The sequence below is a fragment of the Camelus ferus genome, chromosome 18 (assembly GCF_009834535.1).
Source record: "Camelus ferus isolate YT-003-E chromosome 18, BCGSAC_Cfer_1.0, whole genome shotgun sequence".
NCBI lineage: Eukaryota > Metazoa > Chordata > Mammalia > Artiodactyla > Camelidae > Camelus > Camelus ferus.
In genome coordinates, this window is record NC_045713.1 from 22,487,456 (window position 1) to 22,512,011 (window position 24,556).

Below are 24,556 nucleotides of genomic sequence, written 5' to 3' on the forward strand. Positions count from 1 at the left end.
GTCAGCCCGCGGAAGCGAGGTCACGTGGCTGTTGCTGGCGCGCCAAGATGGCTGTCTCCTGCGTGGCCTTCCTGGCGCTGTCCCTGTCCCTGCCGCTGCTGCTGCTGGTGGCGTGGAAGCGCTGGCGGTGGGGGCGCGCGGCCCGGCACGTGATTGTCGTGGTGTTGGGCGACGTGGGCCGCAGCCCCCGCATGCAGTACCACGCGCTGTCGTTGGCCAAGTGCGGCTTCTCCGTGACCATCCTGGGGTTCAGCAGTGAGTGCCGGGGGAGCCTGGGAGGGAGACTCTTCTCTCAGTCTTTGACCCTCGGCTTTGACCACCCAACAGGGGCCGAGGTGGGGGCGCCGTTTTTCTCTCTCCTCCCGCCGCCAGCTCTCTGAAATTGAGCAAACTGGGTACTGGCCTGGACAGCTGTTGTCAGATTTCTGCCCAGCCTCTGCTGGGTAGGTTTCTAGGAACAGCCAGCGTTAATCGAGCGCCTGCCATATGCCAGGACTGTGCTAAGCTAAATGAACTCAGTGCATAGTCTTACTCCTCCTAGTAAGTGGAAAGATGGACTGGAACCCAGGTGCATGTGACTCCAGGGCCAGTGCTGGCAACCACATCTCTAAGGCTACTCTTGTCAGGCTGTGTCTGAGCCGACAGGCAACTTGTCTCCTCTCCATTCCTCACCCTCTGCAGGCAGAAGATGTTTCATTTTTGTAGCATGTCCAGCTTTTTCCCTTAGTGTGAGGGGCAGGGGTGTCTGCTTCTCCATCCTCCTACACTCTGACATCTTTCTCGAGAGTAGCTCAACCCTATGTCACAGAAAAGCAGGAATGAATAGCAGTGATTGCCTCTGGTCCTTGTTTAGAGTCTGCATCCCAGGGTGAGGGGGTGGGGTGTGACTCCCTAGGGGTCTCTGTGGTGGGATAATTCTATCACCCAGGGAATCTAGATCAGCTGAGTGCCTATTATGTGCCAGCCATTGTAAAAGTGGATAAAGTTCTGGCCCTCTTTCTGTGGGTGGTCAAGTGGAATCTGGGAAAGAACTGGCCTCATTCTCTTTTCTGGCTACTGAGGAACAGAGAGAGCTTTGGGAAGGTCTTACTTCCCAAGACCCTCTCTTCCTATTCAGCCTAGGGGCCGGGGAACATCTGACTTTAAATTAGACCATCTTGTCCAGCATATTGAAGGGGACATTTTTTTTTTTCAGACTCCAAACCCCGCGATGAACTCTTGCAAAGTGACAGAATTCGGATTGTGAGTTTGACAGAAATTCGGAGATTTGCAGGTAGGAAGCAGTCACCCCCAGATTCCTCTGAATCTCTGAGTGTGTGGTGGGGAGGAATCTACAGACTGCCAAGAACTCCTATACTAGTAATAGCCTTTTTCTGATTTGCAGTTGGGCCCCACATTCTCCAGTATGGAGTCAAGGTTGTTTTTCAGGCAGTGCACTTGCTGTGGAAGTTGCTGTGCAGGGAGCCAGCAGCCTACATCTTTCTCCAGGTACATGTCAGCTCCGCCTCTCACTGTGAGAACCACTGTTAACAGTTTTCTTTACTTTCCAGTCTTTTAAAAAGTGTACCAATTGGTAAATAAATTGCATATTCATGAGTGTATGTATAAACTTTAAAAAACATGAGTTTATGGTATGTGTCCATTCTATTTATAGTACCCATCCCTTCTGTTTTTTAATGTCGTTACAGATAGTCTTACATTGTACTTATTATATATGTTTTATATGTGTTATCTCATTTAATGTTTCACAGCAATCTGAGGAAGTAGGTTCATGTATTACCTACATTTAGAGATCAGGAAACCTAGACCCAGAGAGGTTCTGTAATTGGCCTGTTTTCATACAGCTTGGAAGTGATGGAGTCAGGATTTGAACCAGGGTGTCACTCTGGTTCTGGAATTATGCTCTTAACCTCTTACCTTCACTGCTTTTTAACATAGAGAAGCTTTCTTTTAATTGGCTGTATTGTATCCCAATATGTGATGTACCCTAAGTATATATTTAGTCTCATCTTAATGAACACTCAGATTCTTCCTGATTTTTTTACTTTTACGAATAATGTGGCAAAGAGCATCGGTGAACATGTGTCTTTTGCATGGGTCCAGTTTCTTGGGATACATTCTTAGGTGTGGGAGTGCTTGGTCAGAGCACTTTTTAAATGTTGTGATGTGTTACTGGATAGTCCTAGAGTAAGGCTGGGTCAGTTTATCCCCAACCCAGTGGGGAGGCCTCTTCCGCCATGTCCTCCCCACCACCAGCTGTTGCTAGGTGTTTTAGGGCTTCTGTTATGACAGATGAAAAATGGCACCTCCTCATTCCATTTTTTGTCTCCTTGGGTATCAATGATCTTGGACTTTTTGGGTTGGTCAGTTTTATTTCTTTCATGACTTTTTATACCTTTTGGTAAGGAAGAGGGTCTTTCTTTTGCTTATTAAGAGCGCTGTAAAGATAACTGACTCTTTGCCATGTACATTGCAACTGTTTTCCCTTGTTTTATTCTCGACCATGGTCTGCTTTCCTCCTCTTCATTCAAGTCTCTCTCTCCCAGAACCCTCCGGGCCTGCCTGCCATTGCCGTCTGCTGGTTTGCAGGCTGCCTCTGTGGGAGCAAGCTCGTCATCGACTGGCACAACTATGGCTACTCCATTATGGGTCTGGTGCATGGCCCCAGCCACCCCATCGTTCTGCTGGCCAAGTGGTGAGGGTCTGGGAGGAGGGTGCAGACACGGTCCCCAAACCATGGCGGGAAGAAGGGCCAGTGTGGAGACCTGGTGAGGCTGGTTCTCTGTTTGCTCTGACGGGGTGAGGGCAAGGCTGGGAGTTGGGCTGAGGCCAGTTACAAGTGATAGAAACAGGCCTGAACAGAGGGCATTTGTTGGCCCATGAAACTGAAAAGTCGGAGAAATGGCTGACTTTGAGCCCAAAAAGGGTGTCATCAGGACCTCTTTCATCTCCCTCCACACCCGCTCCCAGAGGTGTTTCTCAGGCGCTGGGAGCTCCCCTGGCTCTCACCCCATCAGGCCCAGTGGAGAGAGCGAGCCTCTGATTAGCTCCTGCTCACCTGGTGTCCCCTGACCTTCCACTGAGCCCAGGGGGCTGCAGTACCCCGTCGTCTCAGGCTGGGGACAAGAGCTCCACTGGAGAGCTGGGGTCCCAGGTGCACCCAGACCAGATCTCCAAATGAAGACTGGGGGCTGCTGCTGGCAGGTGGGGGCATGGGCCACAGTCTGCTGAAGCTAATGAGACAGGGAAAGGGAAGAAGGGCCTTGGGAGCAGGTTGGACTTGGAGGAGGAAGCAGCATTGTGTTCTGAGCCTGAGTTATACCATCTGCTTCGGTGTGGACTTGCAGCCTCAAGCCGTTGGCCGGCTGTGGACTTTCCCCTCATGGGTCATTCATGGATGGTGGTAGTAGCAGCAGCCACAGCAGCAATCAGTGAGCGCTTGCTGCATACCAGGCCTCAGATGAAGCCTTTTATCCCATTCAGTCTTCACTGCCCCCCAGTGAGGGTGTTCTGTGATCACTTTCCTTTTTCAAACCAGTAAACTGAGGATGAGGGCCATTGGGTCGACACACAGCTAATGAGTGTGAGCTCCAAAATTCAGTCTTGGGCAGCCCACTCGGGAGCTTTCTCTGCATCCTGAGTGAGAAACAGGCCGTGACTTCCAGTTCTCATTTCTGCCCTGTCATCAGGGCTCAAATCTTCGGAGCTAATCTGTCATTAACACCTTTCTAACATTTGTGAAACTCCCTTTGTAACACACTGGGAGTGCACGTCAGCCCCACAGCCCTTGCGGGGAGTAGCGCAGTGTGGCTGAGATTTAATAAGGAGGCCTTTATTATATTTCTTCTTTTTATGGCAAGAGACTGGACTTTCCCTTCTGTAGTGATGTACGGTTTCCCTTGAAAGTAATTGTATTTAAGCTGAAAAGCAATACAATTTAAAGAAAGATTTGAAAGAAATAACGGTACAGTTAGAACTGAGCGCAGACACTTGGGAAGGTGCCTTGCCAGCCACCCGATTTGGGAGACCCCAGCTCTACAGCGTCTTCAGTATCAGAAGGTGTCGAGTCCATGGCTTTGGGGGGGTGGTGCCCCACCCAGGGCTCTTGGCTGATCACTGATAATGTCTCTTCAGGTACGAGAAGCTGTTTGGACGCCTCTCCCACCTGAACCTGTGTGTGACCAATGCGATGCGGGAAGACCTGGTGGAAAACTGGGGCATCAAGTAGGGTCCTTGGGAGACGAGGGGTCCCTCCCAGCACTGTTGGCTCCCAGCTGCTGTGTCACGTGGGCGAGGCATCGGAAGACCCCAGGGGCCCGGGAGGTGGTTCCTGGTTGGGAGAAGCTGAGGGAGTAGGAAGGCTGGAGTTTTCTTCCCCAGCCAGCCAGCTGGTCCAGGCAGTTCTCTCTGTGCTTCTCCACGTAATTCTAAAGCTTATTGTTGTCGTCTGAGACTCTGGATCTTCAAGCACCATTCTTGTGGATCCTTCTGGGTCTTATATTCCTTAGGCCTGTCTTCGGCCCTCCCTGGAGCCCCTCAACAATCTCATTGCAGTCTCATTGCAGAGCCATGACCGTCTACGACAAGCCAGCATCTTTCTTTAAAGAGACGCCCTTGAACCTGCAACACCAGCTCTTTATGAAGCTGAGCCGCACCTACTCGGCATTCAGGGCCCGGTAAGTCAGCTGTCTTCAGCTTTCAGCCGCCCTCCTTTATGCTCAGTGCTGACCTGGCCTCTTCCCTGTCTTCTTGCTGCAGATCTGGGGATCCACTAATCCAGGGCTTGGCAAACTTGGCTGCAGGGCTGCTGCCGGTCTTTGTAAATAAGTTGTGTTGGAACTCAGCACGTTGTTTGTTTATGTATTATCCGTGGCTGGTTCCGTATTACAAGAGCCAGACTGAGCCTTGCAACAGAGACCGCATGGCTCTCAAAGCCTCCAGGGTCTACTCTTGGCCCTTTAAGGAAGCGTTTGCCCTGCCTTAGGCTGTGGGTGTCCTTACTCTCCTGCCCACAGTTCCTGACCCCGTGGCATGGTCTGTGCACCTGTGTGTTCTCTGGACATTTCCTGGTGGTAAGGGGAGCCCCTCTGAGCAGCTCTCCACACACCTGATCTTTGCTCCTCTCAGTAACCTGGGAGCAGTTGGAGGGGTCACGGCATTCTCTTCTTAAGTCAAGGGGCTGATAAGAACAGTAAACCTCGTGAAGACAGGGGCCGAGTTGGTCTTATCTGCTTGTGGCCTCAGCACCTAGCAACACAAACATGCTGATAAAGAGAGAAAGCAAGGTGCAGGTCTGTGCCCAGGCCTCAGGTGGTAGGGCCACCTGGTGGCTCTGAGATGGCCACACCCCAACTTTTGGGAGCCCGCGGGCCTCACTCTGGTGGGAGACAGCCATCCTGAGCCCCAAGGGTCTGCTCTGTGGCAGCTCATGGGCTCTTTCTGCTCCTTCAGCTCAGAACCCTCGGACCTGGTCATGGAGAGGTCGGCCTTCACAGAGCGGGATTCCCAGAGCGGAATGGTGACCCACCTTTGCAGGCGGCCGGCCCTGTTGGTCAGCAGCACGAGCTGGACAGGTCTCAGGACCCTCTTGGGCACTTGGGGCTCATATGAGCACCTGGCTGAGCCTGTGTTCTCCTCATCCCTACCAGGCCTGTGCCTCACATGTATTTGGGGACATGGGTCCCCCGAGAAGTGGGAACACATTGAGCTGGGTGGGGAGGCTTCTAGAAACCAGCCCATGACCCTTGGTTCTCTTTTTTCGTAGAGGATGAAGACTTCTCCATCTTGCTGGAAGCATTAGAAAGTAGGTGTGTGGCTGTGATCAGGAGCTGGGCTTGTCAGGGGCTGTTGAGCTGCGAGATACTCTTCTGGCCTTGCGTGGTGTCCTCTGCAGGGTGTTCCTGACCCCAGGGTCACTGGCCAGCCTGAGTACACAGGGTGGAGGTGGGGGGCCTGAGTCCCCATTTGAGTCGTTGAGTGACCAGCCTAGCTCTGAAGTGTCACCTCCAGGAGAGGGAGCTTGTGGTTGAGAGCAGTTCCCCTCCCCCCTTCCCCCCACTCCCTCCCCCCTCAACCACTCCCATCAGCCCCTCACTCACCTGACTACATGATCTTAGTTACCATGTATTTATTTTCTTAAACTTAGAGTTTGAACAGCTGATTGTGGATGGAGAAAGCCTCCCTTCTCTGGTCTGTGCCATAACAGGTACCCACCTGGGACCATCTCTGTTCCCATATTAAACGGGGGCAGTGGAGGGGACGGAAGACATGCAGCCTTTGTAGTATGCCTTCCCCATGTCAGGCATGTGGTGTTTGTTGTCTTGTTAATCCTCACCCCAACTCTGATGTGTGGTTTTGTACATCAGCTTGACACAGCGGGAAGCTGAGGCTCAGCAGGCTTCATGGCAAGGCAGGGAGTCTGGATTTGAATGTGAGATAGCACAACCCCAGAGACACTGAGCTTTCTACTTCACAGTGGTTTCCAAGCATCTTCGTTTTTTTTTTTAATCAAAAGTCCACTGTCCTATGTAAAACTATTTACATATAGTCCAGTGAAGAGAGAGAGAAGCAGAAGAGGTTTGGTTGGAGGAGGAGGGTCCTGAGCAGCTGCCCCACCTTGGGCATTCCCCTTTTCCTGGCCCCTGGACCCCCGAGGTGGCAGGATCCCATCTGGGGGGCCAGGCGGGGCACAGGGACAATCCGTTTGAGAAGCTGTATCGGTGGGCACTCTGGTGCCTGGCCAGAGTTTATCCTGGCTGAGTTCCCAGCCTGAGGCCTGCTGGGCACAGGTTGCTGCGGAGATGGGCCATGGCCTCAGTGGTCAGGCCCTGGGGGTCATTTCTGGAAGGGGCTTGGATGGGGGCCTGATCAGAGCTGTCAAGTGTGGGCCTTCTATTCACTCCTCCTCCCCCACCCCCTCAGGGGCTTCTCAGGCCTGGAGCTGTGGGACTGGGCCAGACGTGGGCCCGGTGCCTTGACTCTGGTTTTCTCTGTAAGGCAAGGGGCCTCTAAAGGAGTATTACAGCCGCCTCATCTGCCAGAAGCACTTCCAGCACATCCAGGTCTGTACCCCATGGCTGGAGGCCGAGGACTACCCCTTGCTTCTAGGTAAGAGTCTGGCAGGAGGGGAGAGGGCTGAGGCTTGAAAGGAAATACCTGAGGGCAGGGGACAGTTTTTCTGAAAAGGGCCAGATAGTAACTATTTTACTGACCTCTTTTGCATATTCTTTGTTTTTATAACCCTTTAAAGATTTAAAATCATACTCTGCTCAAAGGCCCTACACATGCAGGCCTCAGGATGGGTTGGGCCCTGGCTGGACTCCTGGAGACAAGGCTGTTTCCTGGTGTGCTAGCTCCTCCCTGCCTGGTGGGCCCCGGAACTGTTTGCGTAACTCAGGTTACTTCTCAGTGCTCTTGGCCTCCACAACCTCCACTCAGTCCTGCTCTTCTCTTGGGCAGAAGGGCTGGGCTGGGCTTGGGTTGGGGCCACTGTCTCCATGTCTGGGAGGTGCAGAGACCACGCATTAAACAGTGTGGACTCTTCCAGGGAGAAGCCCCGTTTCTCTGTCTCCTTCTGCCTTGATCACTGGGGAGGGCATGTTGGCTTGGTGCTGATTAAGTCTCTAAGGCCAGTGAGCCATCGGGGGCACAGCCTTTGTAGGCAGGAGCTGCCAGCCCACACTGAGCGACACGAAGTGGCTTATTTGCCATAACTTATCTTCACAGTGACAGCTGGTTTTCTTTTGCATCTGCTTTGGCTTCTTTTCCTAATTATTGTGATGAAATATACATAACAAAATGTGCCATTTAAATCATTTTTACATTTTTAAGCATATGCAGTTCAGTGGCATTAATTACATTCTCAGCGTTGTGCAGTCATCACCACGGTCCCTTTCCAAAACATCATCACTCCAAGTAGAAACTCTGAACCAATTAAACAATAATTGCTACGGCTTCTTTTAAAATAAATCGTGGTTGAGGAGAAAAAGGGGGTCAGTTTAGATAAAAATATTGGTGATGGGCAGGTAGTTGGCAGAAAGGGCCGAGTGACCAGGGGCAGCAGGTGGGAAGTACATGTGACCCAGGCCTGGCTGCTCAGCCAACTCCAGGCAGCTGTACAAGGGTTGGGGGCATTACTACCCTTTTTCCACTCCTCACTGCAGGCCTTGGTCCACTGTCCTGTCACTGGGCGCACAGCCTGCAGTAACGGCCCCCTCACCCTCGCCCTGCAGGGTCCGCGGACCTGGGCGTCTGCCTGCACCGGTCCTCCAGCGGCCTGGACCTGCCCATGAAGGTGGTGGATATGTTCGGGTGCTGCCTGCCCGTGTGCGCCGTGAACTTCCAGTGGTAGGAGCAGAAACTGAATCTTTCCGGAGTTAGGTTCTCAAGTCAGCAGCTGGTGGGGGGCCAGGGCAGTCAGAATTGCCCCAGAAACCTCCCTGGAGGGTGCCGCCTCTGATCTGTGTAGCTCCGCCATCAGAGGAAGCATGAGCCCTTGTGGTTCCTGGGGGGTGGGCTGTGCCCCCAACAAATAGGTGGCTTCCCCTTAGAGCTCATGTGGAGTAAAAACTAGGAGTCTTAATACTCGACTTGGGGGCTTGTGCTCATGGGATATAGTGGTGCAATTGCTCGCACAACTTACAGTGGGCTTATTTCTCTGTCCCTCTTGTTTGAGCTCATAGAGTTGGATTCGAATCAGTTAAGTGAGTGTAATTCTGTCTCCGCTCTTCCTGGCAAAGATGGATGTGAGAGGGCAGAGGTTCTAGAAATGGTGGCTCCCCCATGGACTGAGGAGCCAGCCTCAGGAGGAAATCCAGGATGTTGACCCCGGGTTCAGACCATGCTGGGCTCTACCCCTTGATCACTCCCGAGCCTGCCTTCAGCGGGATTGCCTTTTACCCGGTTCCTCTGCTGTGGAATTAAGAAAAACAAACAAAACATAGAACTTACCGAATATGTTCTCTCTGAAAAGAGTATGTAGCACAGAAAGTCCAAATGCCCCTTTACTTCTCCCCCAAATCCATTTGGATTTTTAATGTGTATCCTTCTAGGTCTCTTTTCTATGCAGATGCCAAATCCAAGAACAGGCTCACTGAACCAGACTGTGACTGTTCCTCACCCCTGGCTAGGCCTGCAGGTGGGGTGGGGGTCCAGGTGGGCACCGTGGGTTCTGTTTCTCCTCTGGGGTAGCTCTCAGACCTCCCGCCACCCTCTCTGCAGTTTACACGAGCTTGTGAAGCACGAGGAAAATGGCCTGGTGTTTGAGGACTCGGAGGAACTGGCTGCTCAGCTGCAGGTGGGTCTGCCCCGACTCCAGGGCTTGCAGGGTGTTGGAGTTTTCCTGCAGCTGGACAGGCCTGAGCTGGGTCTGGGTAAAAGGCTGGGAAAGGGAGCAGCAGTCTGGCCCCATTGGCCCCCTGGGGAATCAGGGCTCACCCCACCTGCCGTCTGGGTTTACAGAGCTCAGGCCACACAGGTGATGCTGCGAGCCAGGTGGACCGTGTGTGCCATTTAGGGAGCAGTGGCACCTGAGAACGGAGAGGAGTGAAGGGAGCTTCCTGGACCAGCCTTAGGAGATGGGTGGGTGTCTTTGAAGCATATTTATTTCTTATTACAAATTACAGAAAGTAATGCCATCATTCTTGACAATTGAGATGAAGGACAGCCAATTTTCTGAAAAAGCCCAGATAGAAAATATTTTAGACTTTGCCATAGCTTCTGTCGGAACCACTCTCTTGTAATGTGAAGGCAACCACAATCTGCAAACAAAGGGGTGTAGCTGCTCCAATAAAACTTTATTTACAGAGATGGGTGGAGGGCTGCATGTAGCCCACAGGCTGTAGTCTGCAGACACCTGACTTAGTTTAGCAAAGCTGGAAAGGACACAGACACTGCCTAGTTCTCAGCACTTGGTGGGACAGGGCTGGGCAGAGACAGATGGGTGGGTGCTCCTGGTGGATGAAACTGCGCTGCAGAGGTTGGGGTGTGAATGGTGTGGATGGTGAACACTAGTTTGGCCGTGCTGTCAAGTTGGAGCAGAGTAGGAGATGGAGCAGGGCTGGGGCGTGAGTGCTCCTCTGCGCCCTGTGAGAGAGGGGGCTTGCTGGGTCAGAGCTGTGTTGAGAAGGGTTAGTTAGCGAGACCTGGTGTGGAAACTGGGCCAGAAGGGGAGGCCTGCTGGAGGCTCCAGGACACCAGCAACAGAGGAAGGGTTTTAGCAAAATCCCTGGCCTGGCAGCTGGTGTTTGGGGTACGGCAGGAGCCCAGACTGCTGGGAGAAGGAGGGGGGGGCAGCCTGGGATAGGGGCAGGAAATGGCGATAAGGTAAGTTCTGGTCTTTATCTTCCTTCTAGATGCTTTTCTCAAAGTTTCCCGATCCTACTGGCAAACTGAACCAGTTCCGGAAGAACCTCCAGGAGTCAGAGCAGCTTCGCTGGGATGAGAGTTGGAAGCAGACTGTGTTCCCTTTGATTATGGACACATGACCCTCTCGGGCCAATGACTGAAATCCCTGAGGTGTCCTGTTCTGGACATGGCTGAGAGAGATCCTCACGCTGATGCCCACCCCTCCCTCTTCTTCCCCAGAAGCTGGCCAACTCCCCTCCTTGAAGCTTCCTTCAGCTGCTGGCCAGTCCCTGGGCAAACCCTGTGGAGCAGCGCCTCCTAGTGGACAGCAGCTGTAAGGATGGCATCAGGTGCTGCCCGCGGAAGGAAGTTAATAACCAGTTTATGGCCTAGGAAACTGTCTCAGCCTGGTTTTTTTTGGATGCTCTGAATCACTTCTCTCTTTTCTTCTCCTGTCTTATGAGTCTTCCCGCACCCCCACCCCAAGATTATTACTTTTCTGTTACTTGCTTCTGGCATCTTTGACATCTTAATCCGTGTTATATCCTGGTGCCTGCCTTTCCCAGCATTTGCCTGGTTGCGTCCGTAATATTTTTATTTCCTGCCTTGGCATCGCAGCCCAGCGCACTGCAAGGGCAGCAGACGCATGCTGTACAGCAGGCTTGGCCCCGTGAGGTATGTGTGTCCAGATTGGGGGAAAACAGACTTGGTGTATGTTTTCATTTGCCCAAATGAAATGCTTATCTCTGAGCCAAATAGTTCATTTCTGATTTATGGTGATTTGCTTAAGAACTAAGACGACTGGCGGAAAGGGGCACCTACACATTTGGAACAGTTTATATTTTATTATAAAAGTTTGTGGTTCCTGATTCAGAATTTAACATTCTTTAAACATTCAAGTCCAGTGAAAGCTTTAGCTTTCCCACATAAACATTCTCTCCAGGATAGTGATTTAATTTTCATGTTACTCTTCAAAACCGTTTGTAAACCTACAGCGTTAGTTTCAGAATTGCCATCTCCGAGTGCTCTTCGTAGGGAAACAGTTTCTGGTCGTGACGAGGTAGTTCTTCCCACAGGATCCCAGCCCGGCCTGGAAACAGAGCACACACATCTCAGGATGGCAGGCTCTGGGGAGGGGACACCACCCTATCAGTGCAGGGCTTTGGGACTGGCCTGGGTTGAGGGCAGGGAGGAGTGTACAGACCACAGATTTCCAGGCCCTATCCAGACAACAGGGGTGGGACAGGAATCCAGTTTGTAGGCAGCTCACAGCAGCCAGGTTTGCTCCATCTGCCCACTGGGCCAGGTGCATCCCTGGCAGATCAGGGCCCATCGGGTTCCCTGCACCTGTCCTCCACCCTGTCACTGGGCACAGCTTGAGAGGAGCTGAAGTTTGAACCCATGGCTGCCTGACCGCTCAGCCTGGTGCCTTCAGAGGCTAGACATGCGTCAGGAGGGGCTCACATCCTCTTTGTGAGCACAGATGTCTGATGAGCCCTTGGTAAGGATCGTTTTGTCATAGCAGTTTTTTATGAATGGAAAAGTTACTATGTATAAAAATGAAATAGTAGACATACAGTGTGTACAAGTGTCATGATCTTGCTGTCCAAGTATAACATGTTAATAATGTTCATTGGTGTATATTGAGTTTCCCCATATGTGTATTAACATGATTTTTTTTTAAAAATAAAAATATATACTGTATGTGCTGTTTAGCACTTGGCTTCACTTAAAATACAGCCTGAGTGTTTTTTCATGTAAGCATCTGGAAGACTTAATTTTTCAAGGCTGCACAGCTCTCTGTCTGTGGGACAGGGTGTGCGGGGGTGGATGCTGGTCCTCTCTCTCTGTTGACTGAGGCAGCGTGGGAGGGCTTTGCTTGTAGGGGCTGGGGCAAGCGCAGGGCTCTGCACTGCTGCCACGTTGCACATGGGAAGCCCTGGTCAGGACTGCCAGTGGTGGGGGTCGCAGGGCGGGGGTGGGGGGCGGAGAGTGGAAGCCAGATGTCTGGCTCTAGTCCATGGGTGCCTGGGTGGTCACTTAGCCACCCTACACTGCCGTGTTTTCGAGGGTGAGATGGAGAATGACAACACCGCACCTCTCCATTTTACAGACAAGGAAACTGAGGTCCAAAGGCTCTCAAAACCTGCCCTAAAAACATGTAAACTGCCTCCTTCCTCCCCAGAGCACCCCTCCCCAGCCCTGGCTCCTCTGCTGACCTCCTGGGTCGGGAACTGCTGGCCCAGCACATTGTGGTCTGGGGCTCCCTAATTTGTCTCCAGGGCCCCACTCCTTTACTTTCCTGATTTCTGTCTGTCTGCAGACCTGTGTAGCGTTAGCACAGTGGCCCTGCAGGCCTGGGCTGGCCTCTCAGAGACAGCAGCCCATCCTGAGGCCTGGGGCTCACCCAGTTCTGTGGTGAACAGCTGGCACGTCTCTGGGTTGCGGATGGTGAAGGCAACGTAGGCGTCAGGAGCCTGCTGGTCCTTCTGGCAGGCAGAGAGCTTCTGCAGGACCCCAACCAGGGAGAGGATAGTTTCTGGGCAATACAGCACGTCTGTGATGAAAACCCCAGGTTACTGAAAGGGGCTCCTCCAGGACCCAGGACCCAGGACCCAGGACCCCAGGATGGAGGCTTCTGGGTTGTGCCGACATTGGCAGCAGGGTGAGGGCCTGGAAAGCAGCAGTTCTATTAGGTTTGTGCTGTTGGACGGTAAGAAAATTACACGAGTAAGAAAGGAAAACCCTTAGGAGAGGAAAGAAAAAAAGCTGCTGAAAGATACTGCAACACATGAAAAATATCCAGGACTCACTGGTGTTCCTTTAAAAGAAAAAATCAATTATTTGCCTATGGCCTATTTAGAAGATGCTTAATGAAGCAAACCCTGACTATGCCTCAGGCTTCTTGTTTCTTTCATGTTGGGGACAAGCTCCCTCCCGACTACCAGCTGGGCCCCCAAGAGCAAGTGGCTAAACCTCTGTGCTCCGGCCGCCCTGGACCTGGGTGTCAGGGCTGTGGCCAAGCCAGAGCACAGCACTGTCAGCCAGACGGGCCAGATGAGCCTGGTGGAGGACTGTGGGCCTGTTGGTGGCCGTGCCCCTTTCTTCAAGGCCCGCCCCCCTGTGGGTGGTCCCTCCTTGTGGGGCTCATTTTGTGGACCCAGGACAGAGACATACAGGCAGAGCCCTCAGCCTCAGGGACATATGGTGACAACACGGACATGCACAAAGATTTTGGAAGCAAGAGCTGACAGAGGTGGGGGCAATCAGGGCTCCTTCCCTGACTTGGACACCACTGCGGTCTGACCCTTGGCCTGGCCCAGGGCACACAGAGGAATCAGGATCTTGTGGCCCTCTCTGTGGCTCTGAAAGGACAAGGTTACTGTGGTCACTTCTACCCACGTCTGAAGATAAGGGGCTGGAGGCAGGGTTGAGGCTGCTTTGGCCATTTCATTTCGATTCTGGATGGCATCCAAGAGGCCTCCCTAGGCTGCTGGAGAGGGACATGAAGTCTGCCCACTGCACTGTGGCCTGGCTAAGATGGGTCACACTGGTCTGGCACCCTGGGGCCTGCTCTGTTTATCCCAGGCCTTGCTGGGACGAGCTGCTTCCTTCAGAGGATGGAACCATGACAGTGGGAGTACGCATGGCCACTTCTCACAGGAGAGCACCCAAGAGGCATGCCTGTGCTCTGATGTCACCCTGGAGGTCCACACGACCTTCCAGAAGTCCCATCATTCCTCCGGCTAGGCAGCAGCCACTGTCCCCTTCCCTGAGCTGAGAGCTGGGTGGAATTGCAGGGAGGCTGTGTTCCAGTGGCCTGGGCGGTACCTGCTGCGATGACAATGTCTGGCCAGAAGGCAGCAAGCTGAGGGGCCTGTCACGACGTCCCAGTCCAGCCGGGCCACCATCACCCTGGGATTCTCTGTGTCAGGGGTCTTGAATGCTGGGTGCTGGGCGGGGGCGGTGACACTTGGCTCCAATGAGAGGCCATTGAGAAGGACATTCCCTTGGAGCTGCTCGAGGACCCGGCTGTGACAGTCACTGAAGATGTATGCTCTGGGACGGCACGTCTTGCAAATGGCCAGGCCCGTGAGGCCAGCTCCACTGCCGAGCTCTAAGACGGTCCTGGGTGGGAGAAGGGGGCCATTTCTGTAACCGTGCCTGGGCAGACCCGCCCAGGGGGGGCCCAGCCCTGCACCCCCAGGTCACCTGTGAGTGAAGGCCGCTGGGTTCTCTAGGGCCCATTCCGCAAGGTACAGAGCGGCGTTCCACGTGACCAGGCCCGTGGTGCCGTGGGAAACGATGGCTGTGCTCTCAGAGAGCGTGACCGAGTCCCCGGAAGGCTGGGCCGAAACAGGGAGACAGAATTAATCCAGCGACCAGGGCAGGCGTGGAGGGCCTCATGGGTCACGTAAGGAATTAGGACTTGAGTCTAAATGTGATGGGAAGCCACTGGCAGGTTCCGAGCAGGGGAGTGACACGACCCTTGTGAGCTGGAAAGGCAGGGGTCCACCTAGGAGGGAACTTGACTGCTCTAGTAGTAGGGGTGTGAGGGCCCCGGGGCGAGGCCTAAACAGCCATTAGAAACACTCAGAAATGTGGGACAATTAACAGAAAACATTATTCCAGAAATAAAGATTACTGGAAGGAACATGAGAATAAAAACAAAACAAAACATAAAAACAGATAAAACCCTTAAGAGACACAAGAGGTGAAAAGGAGTGAAATTTCAAAATCAAAAATCAATTAAGAAAGATTGTCACGGGTCCAATTGTTTCCTTCCCAAATTCATATGCTGAAGTCCTCACTCCCGGCACCTGAGAATATGACCTGATTTGGAAATGGTGTCTTTACAGAGGGAATCATGTTAAAATGAGGGTACAGGGGGGCCCTAATCCAATCTGACTGCACCCTTATAAGAAGAGGACGTTGGGACATGGATACACATGGAGGGATGATCATGTGAAGAGACAGGCAGGAGACGGCTGTCTGCAGGCTGAGGACAGAGGCCTGGAACACACCCTTCCCTTGCAACCCTCAAAAGGAACCAGCCCTGCTGACACCTTGGTTTTGGATTTATAGCTTCAGAACTGTGTGATGTTAAATTTCTGTTGTGTATGTCACCCATTTTTAGGTAATTTCAGTGGAAATGGAAAGCAAAGAACAAATACTAAAAATGATAATTCAAGAAAGAATTCCTTCCAAAACAAGATTTGAAATGAATACTGAAGGAGTACACTCTGCACCTGGGGGTCACTGATCCAGGAATGATCACAACCTTGAGACGTTGTCTAACAGAATTACTGGACTTTAAAGGAAAATAAAAATGCTTTGGCCATCTAAGAGAAAAGGGCATGTAATATAAAAAGGAAAAAAATTAAATTATCATCAGCCTTTTCCACAATAATGCTTTGACAAAGAAGATGGAGAAATATATTTGAGAGAGTCAGAGAGAGAAGATGTGAGTCAGGATTCAAGTATAAATGACTCCAACTGTTATCAACACGCAAGAACTCCAGGAAAGTCTACCCCACGAGCCCTCCTTAAAGAACCGCCTAGAAAACAAACTTGAGACACCAAAATGGCTAGAGAGACATCAACACACAGACCGAGAGAGACTGAGAAGGAAGACGCTGTGTTATGTGCATGGGTCCATATGCTTCCGCTGGAATCCCTGGGACCTGGGACTGTGTTACGCTATTTGGCAAAGGGATTCTGAAGATGCATTTAAGGGTACGGAACTTGATATGTGGAAATAATCCTGGATTATCTGGGTGGGCCCGATTGAATCATCAGGGCTGACATCTGGGAGATGCAGAAGAAGAGGCAGGAGGGATCTGAAGTGGTCACTGGCTTTGGAATGAAGGCACCACGAGTCACGGGCCAGGGTGGTCCCTAGAAGCTGAGAACAACATCCGTCCAAGCGCCAGCAAGGAAATGAAACCCCAGTCCTGCAGCCGTAGGAAATGCAACTGTGCCAACGACCTGAGCCTCCTGGAACGGTCTCTCCCCCGGGGCCTAGTCCTGCAGACACCTTGACTCTAGCTCTGTGATGCTCAAAGAAGAGAAAGCAGCTGACCCAGCAGAGTTCTGACCTACAGAGCTGGAGCTGCTCTGAACTGCCGAGTCGGGGCTTTATGACAACCATGCAGGGAGAATGAGGATGGCACATATAAAAATTTACACTGCTTTCAGTAAGTGCAGTTGGTGGGAGGAATTAGCACTGTTGTTCTGCGACAGCTGCATGAGTAGTATGGGATAAAGCCCACAGGCAGCTGGGGGATATCCTAACATCATCCCCTGTGCTCCTGAGAACCAGAATTTCCAGTGTAGAAGGAAGGAGACAGCAGAAGAGGTTGAGTAAAAACCCTGCCATTCTGATTTTGAATTAAAAACATCAATATGGACTTTGAAGTATTTTCTCTTAAAGAGAATGGACACATATCACCACTCATATCCTAGCTCTGTCCATGGAAAGGCCTAGACAGTAGCAATGATCATACCTAATGCCCAGACAGTGGTCTCTAAATATCATTTCCCTCTGAAAGAAACTAGGGCTGCTTCTTTTTTTTTTAAGTTTTAAAAATTTGGTTGATTTATAATGTGTTAATTTCTGGTATACAGCATAATGATTCAGTTATATATATATATTATATATATACACTTTTTAATATTATTATAGGTTATTATACAATATTAAATATAGTTCCCTGTGCTAATACAGTAGGACCTTGTTGTTTATCTATTCTGTACACAATAGTTTGTATCAGCCAATCCCAAACTCCTAATTTATCCCTCTGACCCCCTGACACTAGCGCTTCTTGAAGACATGGCTGATGCCTGGTCTGGGCAGGAAACATATGAGTTTGGAAAAGCTTGACATAAAGTAAAGCAAGAAAACTATTAGGTGATACAAAAGGGCTCAGAAGCATATTTGAAGTGGCTGAAAATAGCACATTTTGAGCTTCAATAATGACACAATTTGCTATGGATTGAAGCTCTACTGGGAATGATAGGAAACCCATTCACTATCTTGAAAAGGAAAGAATCCTGCCTTTCCTCTATGAGCTGTATGAGTAGGTAAACAAATATGGATGAAAGGAGGCATCTCCTTATAAAATTTCTCCAGCTTATGAGTGAAAACAAAACTACAGAATCAGAAAATCACCTTTTTAGCTGGACAGCCGCATGTAAATCAATGAAGTTAGAACACTCCCTCACACCATACACAAAAATAAACTCAAAATGACTTAAACATAAGATAGCACACCATAAATCTCCAAGAAGACAACATAGGCAGAAGATTCTTTGACATAAATCATAGCAGTGTTTTCCTAGGTCAGTCTCCCAAGGCAATAAAAATAAAAGCAAAAATAAACAAATGGGATCTAATCAAACATTTAAGCTTTTGCACAGCAGAGGAAACTATAAACAAGATGAAAAGATAACCTATGGATTGGGAGAAAATATTTGCAAATGATGAGATGGATAAGGGCTTAATTTCCAGAATATGCAACAGCTCATACGAGTTAATAACAAAAAAACAGACAACTCAATCCAAAAATGGGCAGAAGATCTAAACAGACATTTCTCCAACGAAGACATACAGATGGCCAACAGGCACATGAAAAGATGTTCAATATTGCTACTTATCAGAGAAATGCAAGTCAAAACTACAGTGAGGTATCACCTCACACCGGTCAGAATGGCCATCATTAAAAAGTCCATAAACAATAAGTGCTGAAGAGGGTGTGGAGAAGAGGGAACCCTCCTACACTGCTGGTGGGAATGTAATTTGGCGCAGCCACTATGGAAAACAGTAAGGAGATTCCTTAAGGAACTAAAAATAGAGTTTCTATATGATCCAGCAATCCCACTCCTGGGCATATATCCAGAGGAAACTCTAATTCTAAGACACATGCACCCCAAGGTTCATAGCAGCACTACATACAATAGCCAAGACATGGAAGTAACCTAAAGGTTCATTGACAGATGACTGGATAAAGAAGCTGTGGTGTGTGAGTGTAAGTGTGAGTGTGTGAGTGTGTGAGTGTGTGTGTGTGTGTGTGTGTGTGTGTGTGTGTGTGTGTGTGTGTGTGTGTGAAAATGGAATACTACTCAGCAATAAAAAGAATGAATGCCATTTGCCTTGGATGGACATAGAGATTATCACACTTCGTGAAGTAAGTCAGACAGAGAAAGACAAATATATGATATCACTTATATATGGAATCTAAAAAAAATGACACAAATGAACTTATTTACAAAACAGGGAGAGACAGACATAGAAAACAAATTTACAGTTACCAAAGGGGAAAGGAGGGGGGAGGGATAAATTAGGTGTTTGGGATTAGCAGATACAAACTACTCTGAACAGAATAGATAAACAACAAGGTCCTTCTATATAGCACAGGAAACTATATTTAACATCTTATAATAACCTATAATGAAGAAGAACATGAAAAAGAATATACATATGTATAATTCAATCACTATGCTGTACACCAGGAACTAACACAACATTGTAAATCAACTATACTTTAATTAAAAGAAAGAAAGAAAATCACCCCTTTGCATCCTCCAATGAACTAATGAGTATAAGCTCTGAGCATCCACAACTGCTACCATGAAGGGAACAAAAACAGATGATATGCCTTCTAGAACCCTACACTCTGTTCTTGCCAAAGGGATCAGACAGACATGAGTCTAGAGGGCCTCTTATTCCAGCCCCCAATTTGCAGGAAACAGAGGATGGTGGAATAAGCTGAACAGCACCATGTGTGTGCAACCAAAAGCCTGCCCTGCGGAAAGTGGTCCAGGCCAAACTGCCAGGGCTGTTCAGTAGAGGAACTGCTATGAGGAGAAAGAGCTGGTGGGAACTACGGGTGAAGGGATGTCCTAAGCCCGACCTAGTTAATGGGCAAATCCAATTGCAGGTGTCCAGAGGTACATGTGGCAGTGATAAGACCTCAGAGTGATTACTCTGAAAGGGAATTGGTGGTTACTTTTACAGGGAGGGACGGCTGGGATGGAGATGGGTCAGACGGGGCCCTTGTGGGCAGGCTGCTGAAGTCCTTGACTAGGTTGGCATGGTTACCATGGTGGCCGCCTTGCAACAATTCAGTAATCTATCTAATTCTTTTGTGTCGTTTTCTGTATCTATGTTTTATTTTATAATAAAAGGTTAAAGAATAAACAAAACAAAAAGTGTTGTGTGCAGAATGGATTTTTGTGGGGCAAGGAGCCAGAAGACCAGTCAGAAGGCCATGGGATTTGTCAGGCTGCTGAGGATGGTGGCAGTGGACAGTGGGAAGAGACTGCCATCAAGTAATGTCCATCCATCAAGTACTTATTGAGGTCTGAGCACCAGATCCCTGCTGTGCAATTTACATGCATTACCTGATTTAACCCCAGCCACCTCATAAGACAAGTATTATTTGTTGAAATGCTTAGTTTACAGATGAGGAAACTGAGGCTCAGGAAGGTTAACTGATCTCATCTAAGACTACAGAGCTGATGAGACAGGATTTGAACCCACATGTGGCTGACTGGAGCCTGCATGAACTCTGTGTGGGGAGGAGGGCGCATATCTCCTACCAGTAGATAGCTCCGGTGGCACTGGGTGGGCTCCTCGGCTGTCAGGACCTCCGCCAGTGCTTCGTACAGCTCGTCCAAAGGTTCTGTGTGAACAGCCTCGTGCTGGGGGCGGGCAAGGAGAGAGCTTCAGCAAGAGGATTAAGTTACTGCTGGAACCCAGCTGGGAGCAGCTGCCCAGGGAGCCCACTGCTATATGGGGTCTGCAGAGCAGGCAAAGGGCACTGAGCAGGCAAAGCCCACTTCTGGAGAGCCAGCCAAGTCCCAGACGCTGCCTGACTACCGGACGGACAGTGCCCATCACTAACCTTTCTGATGAGCTCTGAGAGAAAGCCCCGGGCATATTTCACTGATGGTGGATGCTTCACGCACAGAGGATGCTTCACGGTCTGTGACAAGGAACAGTGTGTATTGGTGGAAAGACTTCTCCTTAAGTCTCCTGTGAGCTTTAAGTGAATATAGGGCAAGCCCCAGTTACCCGATCCCTGGAATTCTAGCCTTAGGTGACCCTCACACATCTGAGAGTAAGTCTTAAGATATAAGCCCTTTCATAAAAAAATTTTCTCTACCACAGTGTCACAGACTGTGGCAGTGTTTCTAATGCCCTTTCTGGGCAGGAATGTGGGGCATATGGACTCAAGCTAACACCCTGCTATAGACTGAATATTTGTGTACACCCCAAATTCACATGTTGAATCTAACACCCAATATGATGATATCAGGAGGTGGGGGCCTTTGGGGTATGATTAGGTCATCAGGGTAAAGCCCCCACAAATGGGATTAGTGCCCTTATAAAAGAGGCCCAGATTGCTCCCTCACCCCTTCTGCTACGAAAGGACACAGCAAGAAGATGGCCGTCTATGACCCAGGAAGTGGGCCTTCATCAGACACTGAATCTGCTGGCACCTTGATCTTGGATTTCCCAGCCTCCAGAACTGTAAGAAATAAATTCCTCTTGTTTATAAGCCACCCGGTCAATGGTATTCTATTAGAGCAGGACTAAGATATCCTTTCCCAGGGCAGCCAACAGGAACTAGAGTTTGTAGGTGAGGACAAATGTGAGATTGCCTGGCTCTCTGGAAGAGGTGAGAACCCAACTGGTGCAGACAAGGCAGATTCCGCACTGGCCCTCCTGGTGCTCACATCCCCAGCTGGACAGAGGAAGGTGGGCTCTGCCTGGGATGTGGTGGAGGGGGATGCGGGCTCTCAGGGAAACACTTCCGCTAAAGCCTAGAGAAGCAGAGAGCAGCGGGAGCGAGTTCCAGGCAGGGGGGTAGCTTGTGCAGGCTCTGAGGCAGCCCCAGACTGGTATTTTGGAAGGAGGAGGCAGGGGACAGGAGCAGTGAGAGTAGGGGCCGGGTCACATGGGGCCTGTTGGCTGGAAGGACACGATTTTACTCAAGAGCAACAAAATGCCCAGGCAACTCTTCAGGGGCTTTCTAGTTGGCCACAGTTAGGTTTTATCCTCAGGGTGAAAATCAGGGTAGGCTGCAAGACAATGGCCTCAGAGATGTCGAAGCTCACAGTCCTGGATGGCTGGACTGCCCTGGGAGTCTTCCTTGGCTGCGGCCAGGTCTTCTCTACTCAGTGGTCGGACGGATACTCTTGGTTCACCCTCCACACAGGAATTCTAACCTGGGCTCCCTGGACAGGATTGGTGGTTGCAGGGGTGTGTGTAACTCCCATGCATTTTTCTCTTAGGGGGAGAGACCGTAATTCTGGATTTTCAGAAGGATTCAGGACCCTTAAGACAGTACAGAGCTGGGATGCAGTGTGATCCTTACCTGATGCACATGGCCAGGGACAGGGTGGGACAGGCCAGGCAGAGTGATGGTCCTGCCTCTACCCAGCACCCACATGTGCCTTGGAGTCTAAACCCCACTTGCAAAAGGCAGGGGCCCATCCACGTCTAGAAAAGACACAGGGGTGGGTAAGACTTGCCTCTTTATTTTCCCCTTAAATATAAAGAAAAAAGTCTCTGAGCAGCTAACGAATTCTAGATGTTCCTACAGCTGTCATCTCCATTTTCTCTGTGGACAGTTAAAAAAAAAAATCCCCCAGATTCCCTCTTCTCATGCAGATTACGTATATTCTGATGTCTTCATCTAAGAAAACAAAAGAGCTGGAGCTGTCTCAGGTGCTGACACCCAGATGCAGTGTCTCTCTTTTTAAAGGATACATGTGCACCCACCACTTGCGTTATGTCTTCATGGGCAAATCAGGTCAGTGATGTGTTCCAGCGATTCTGTGATTCTTACCTTCTGCAAAATATTCAGCAGCAGCTCAGAACCTGATGAGTCCCTTAATTTCTCTTCTAGGCTCTATTCAAAGAGAGAGGGGCAGAGAGAAATCTCAAGGGCATAATCACAGGAACATTAAACATGCAATAGGACATGCTAGCAAAAGTGCTAAGTGATCTGGGGCCAAATGAAGTGGAAGCCACAGGCAGCTGAAAGCCTGACCTTGAGAAGTTCCAGGTTACACCTGGATGAGTCAGAGAAAGAATGTCAGAAGACAGACTCCTGGTTTGCATTAGCTCTGGCAGCTTAACCTCTCCTGGGTCACAGACCAGCTCTGTGGCTGAACTCGTCAGCCAAGACTTTTGTGGGGAGCCAAGGCATTAACAACTGATGGGCTTGCTCTGGACTTGACACCTGAATTAAAATGGACATATAGAACGTGTAGCTGCCAGGCCCATTATGCTGTCCTCTCTCACAGGGAACTCCAGCCCAACAGTGAGCTCAGGCTCCAGAATCAGGCAGCCTGGCCTGGCTGATGTGACACCAGGCAATTCATATCATTTCTCCTGAGCCCCTTGACATGCCCTGATAGGCTTCCAAGACCTGGCCAGGCCTCTCTCTCTCTGACTTCAACTGCCACCACCCGTCCTATCCCTGCTCCCTCCACTCCAGCCACACTGGCCTCCTTGCAGCAGCTCATTCTTTGTACTTCCTGCTCCCCGAAGTGCTCCTGCAACAGGCCGACTGCTTCACTGTTCAGATCCCAGCTCCTATGTCACCTCCTTGGGATGCCTTCCTGACTCCCCTACTTTGATACATTTCCCTGTTGTATTGACTTTACAGCCATTGTCTGCTCCCTGTGTTTTCTTGTTTATTCATTTGTTTGTTTATTCTCTGGCTCTCCCATCAGAGCAGGGCCTTGTCTGTTCGCTGCTGATCTTGGTGCCTGACTTGTGGAAGGCATTCAGTAAACATTTGGTGACAGAATAAAAATACTAGCTAACACATATTCACATTATCCTGAAATAGCCCCTTGTTTTACTAATAAGAAAATGAAGGCACAGAGAGATGAAGTCACTTGCCCCAGGTCACACAGCTTGTGTAGGGTGGGGCCAGGGTTCAAAGCAAGCAGTCTCCTGGGTCTGAGCTTTCCAATGCTGCTCTCAACTTTTCTAGTCAAACCAATGATGAAAAGAGCCCCCACCACATGGGTGCTGTGGGTGAGCCTACGCAAGCACTTAGCATGGGCCTGGTTCACAGTAAGCACCCATTTCATGTGAACATTAATAGTCAGTACTGAATTGGGACCCATGGATGCTGTTATGAGGTTTAAATTTGGGGTTAAAAAATGTACATACTCCTTTCTGATGGGAAATGATCTCCCAAAATGCAAAATGGTTTATATATGTCAATGAAAGAACACAAATGACTAACCATTACTTTTAAGAGGGGGCAGACCTAGGGAGGAATATGTGTCCAAACTGAGTCATCCCAGTGAGCTCACTGCAGGTGAATTATAAATTATAAAGGAGGTAGTGTCATTGGAGCCTTTGCCTTGGCAGAAGTAAGCTGCTGCCTCGGCCAGGTGCCTGTGTGGGAACGGCAGGTCCCCCGACCAGGGAGGTGCGCTATTTCCTCTCTTTTCTGGCCTGTTTTGTACCTCCCTCTCTTCCATCAGCTGCTTCTGAGAGGATTTTGTCCAATGCTGCTGATACATAAGAGAACAGCGAGGCCCGAGGGTGTCTGTGATCTGGTCACTGCACTCGACGGAGCGTGGTCACCCGCTCTCCTGGGGATGTTGACTATTTAAGTGAGCAGCAACAGCTGTTACCCAGTGGCCAGGATGGTAACTGGCTCAAAAAAAAGTCATGAACTGTCATGATCCTAAAACTTGGGAGCTGGGAAGAAACCCCTCATTCCTTCAATTCGTGAGATACAGTCTGAAAAAGCAGGGGAGAGACAGAAGGGCCCAGGAAGGGGGAAGCTGAGGGCTGAGCATAGGGTGGCCCCAAGGGCGCGCAGGTGGACCTCTGGCTCCCCGCCGCCAGGCTGCGCGGGCCCAGGCGATGCCCCGGGGGCCGGATGTGCAGCCCCGACCCACGAGGGAGCAGAGGCCGTCACGTGGCGAGGAGGGCGGGGTGTGTGTGTGCGCACAAGCCCCTTCCCTACCCCGAACCCCCAGTGCCCCCTATCCGCTTTCCGCGCTCCCCGCCGCCCACCTGCCAGGGGAAGGAGCGCAGTGCGCGCGCAGCCAAGAAGCGGCGCTCGAAACTCCGCAGCAAGCGTGCGGCCTCACCGTTCTCCTCCGGCGCCATGGTGGGGCGGGGCCGCGGCGTTGCCCAGGAGATGGGGCGGGAGCCGGGCTGCGCCTGGAG

At 50.5% G+C, this 24,556-nt stretch overlaps 2 protein-coding genes across 3 annotated transcripts; one reads left to right on the forward strand and one right to left on the reverse strand.

The window, feature by feature from the left end:
- Positions 1–12,079, forward strand: ALG1 (ALG1 chitobiosyldiphosphodolichol beta-mannosyltransferase). Of its 2 annotated transcripts, XR_004312735.1 has the most exons (14): positions 1–255; positions 1,196–1,273; positions 1,385–1,488; positions 2,547–2,695; positions 4,135–4,224; positions 4,566–4,676; positions 5,452–5,573; positions 5,765–5,803; positions 6,146–6,205; positions 6,997–7,107; positions 8,232–8,346; positions 9,051–9,136; positions 9,220–9,295; positions 10,353–10,489. XR_004312735.1 is itself a non-coding variant. In XM_006190052.3 (13 exons), the coding sequence occupies exons 1-13, from the start codon at positions 48–50 to the stop codon at positions 10,482–10,484; spliced, it is 1,395 nt and encodes a 464-aa protein (XP_006190114.1). In that variant the 5' UTR covers positions 5–47; the 3' UTR covers positions 10,485–12,079. The 2 variants fall into 2 exon arrangements, 1 of the variants encoding a protein (XP_006190114.1); XM_006190052.3 differs by lacking the exon at positions 9,051–9,136 and having other exon boundaries at positions 5–255; positions 10,353–12,079.
- On the reverse strand, positions 11,170–24,551 carry EEF2KMT (eukaryotic elongation factor 2 lysine methyltransferase). Its single transcript, XM_032460723.1, is given in 9 exon segments — positions 11,170–11,434; positions 12,752–12,901; positions 14,176–14,224; positions 14,226–14,472; positions 14,557–14,690; positions 19,945–20,046; positions 20,250–20,330; positions 22,200–22,262; positions 24,401–24,551. Coding segments are annotated over 9 exon segments (1,023 nt in total). The 5' UTR covers positions 24,497–24,551; the 3' UTR covers positions 11,170–11,333.
- Positions 24,552–24,556: the final 5 nt, after the last annotated feature.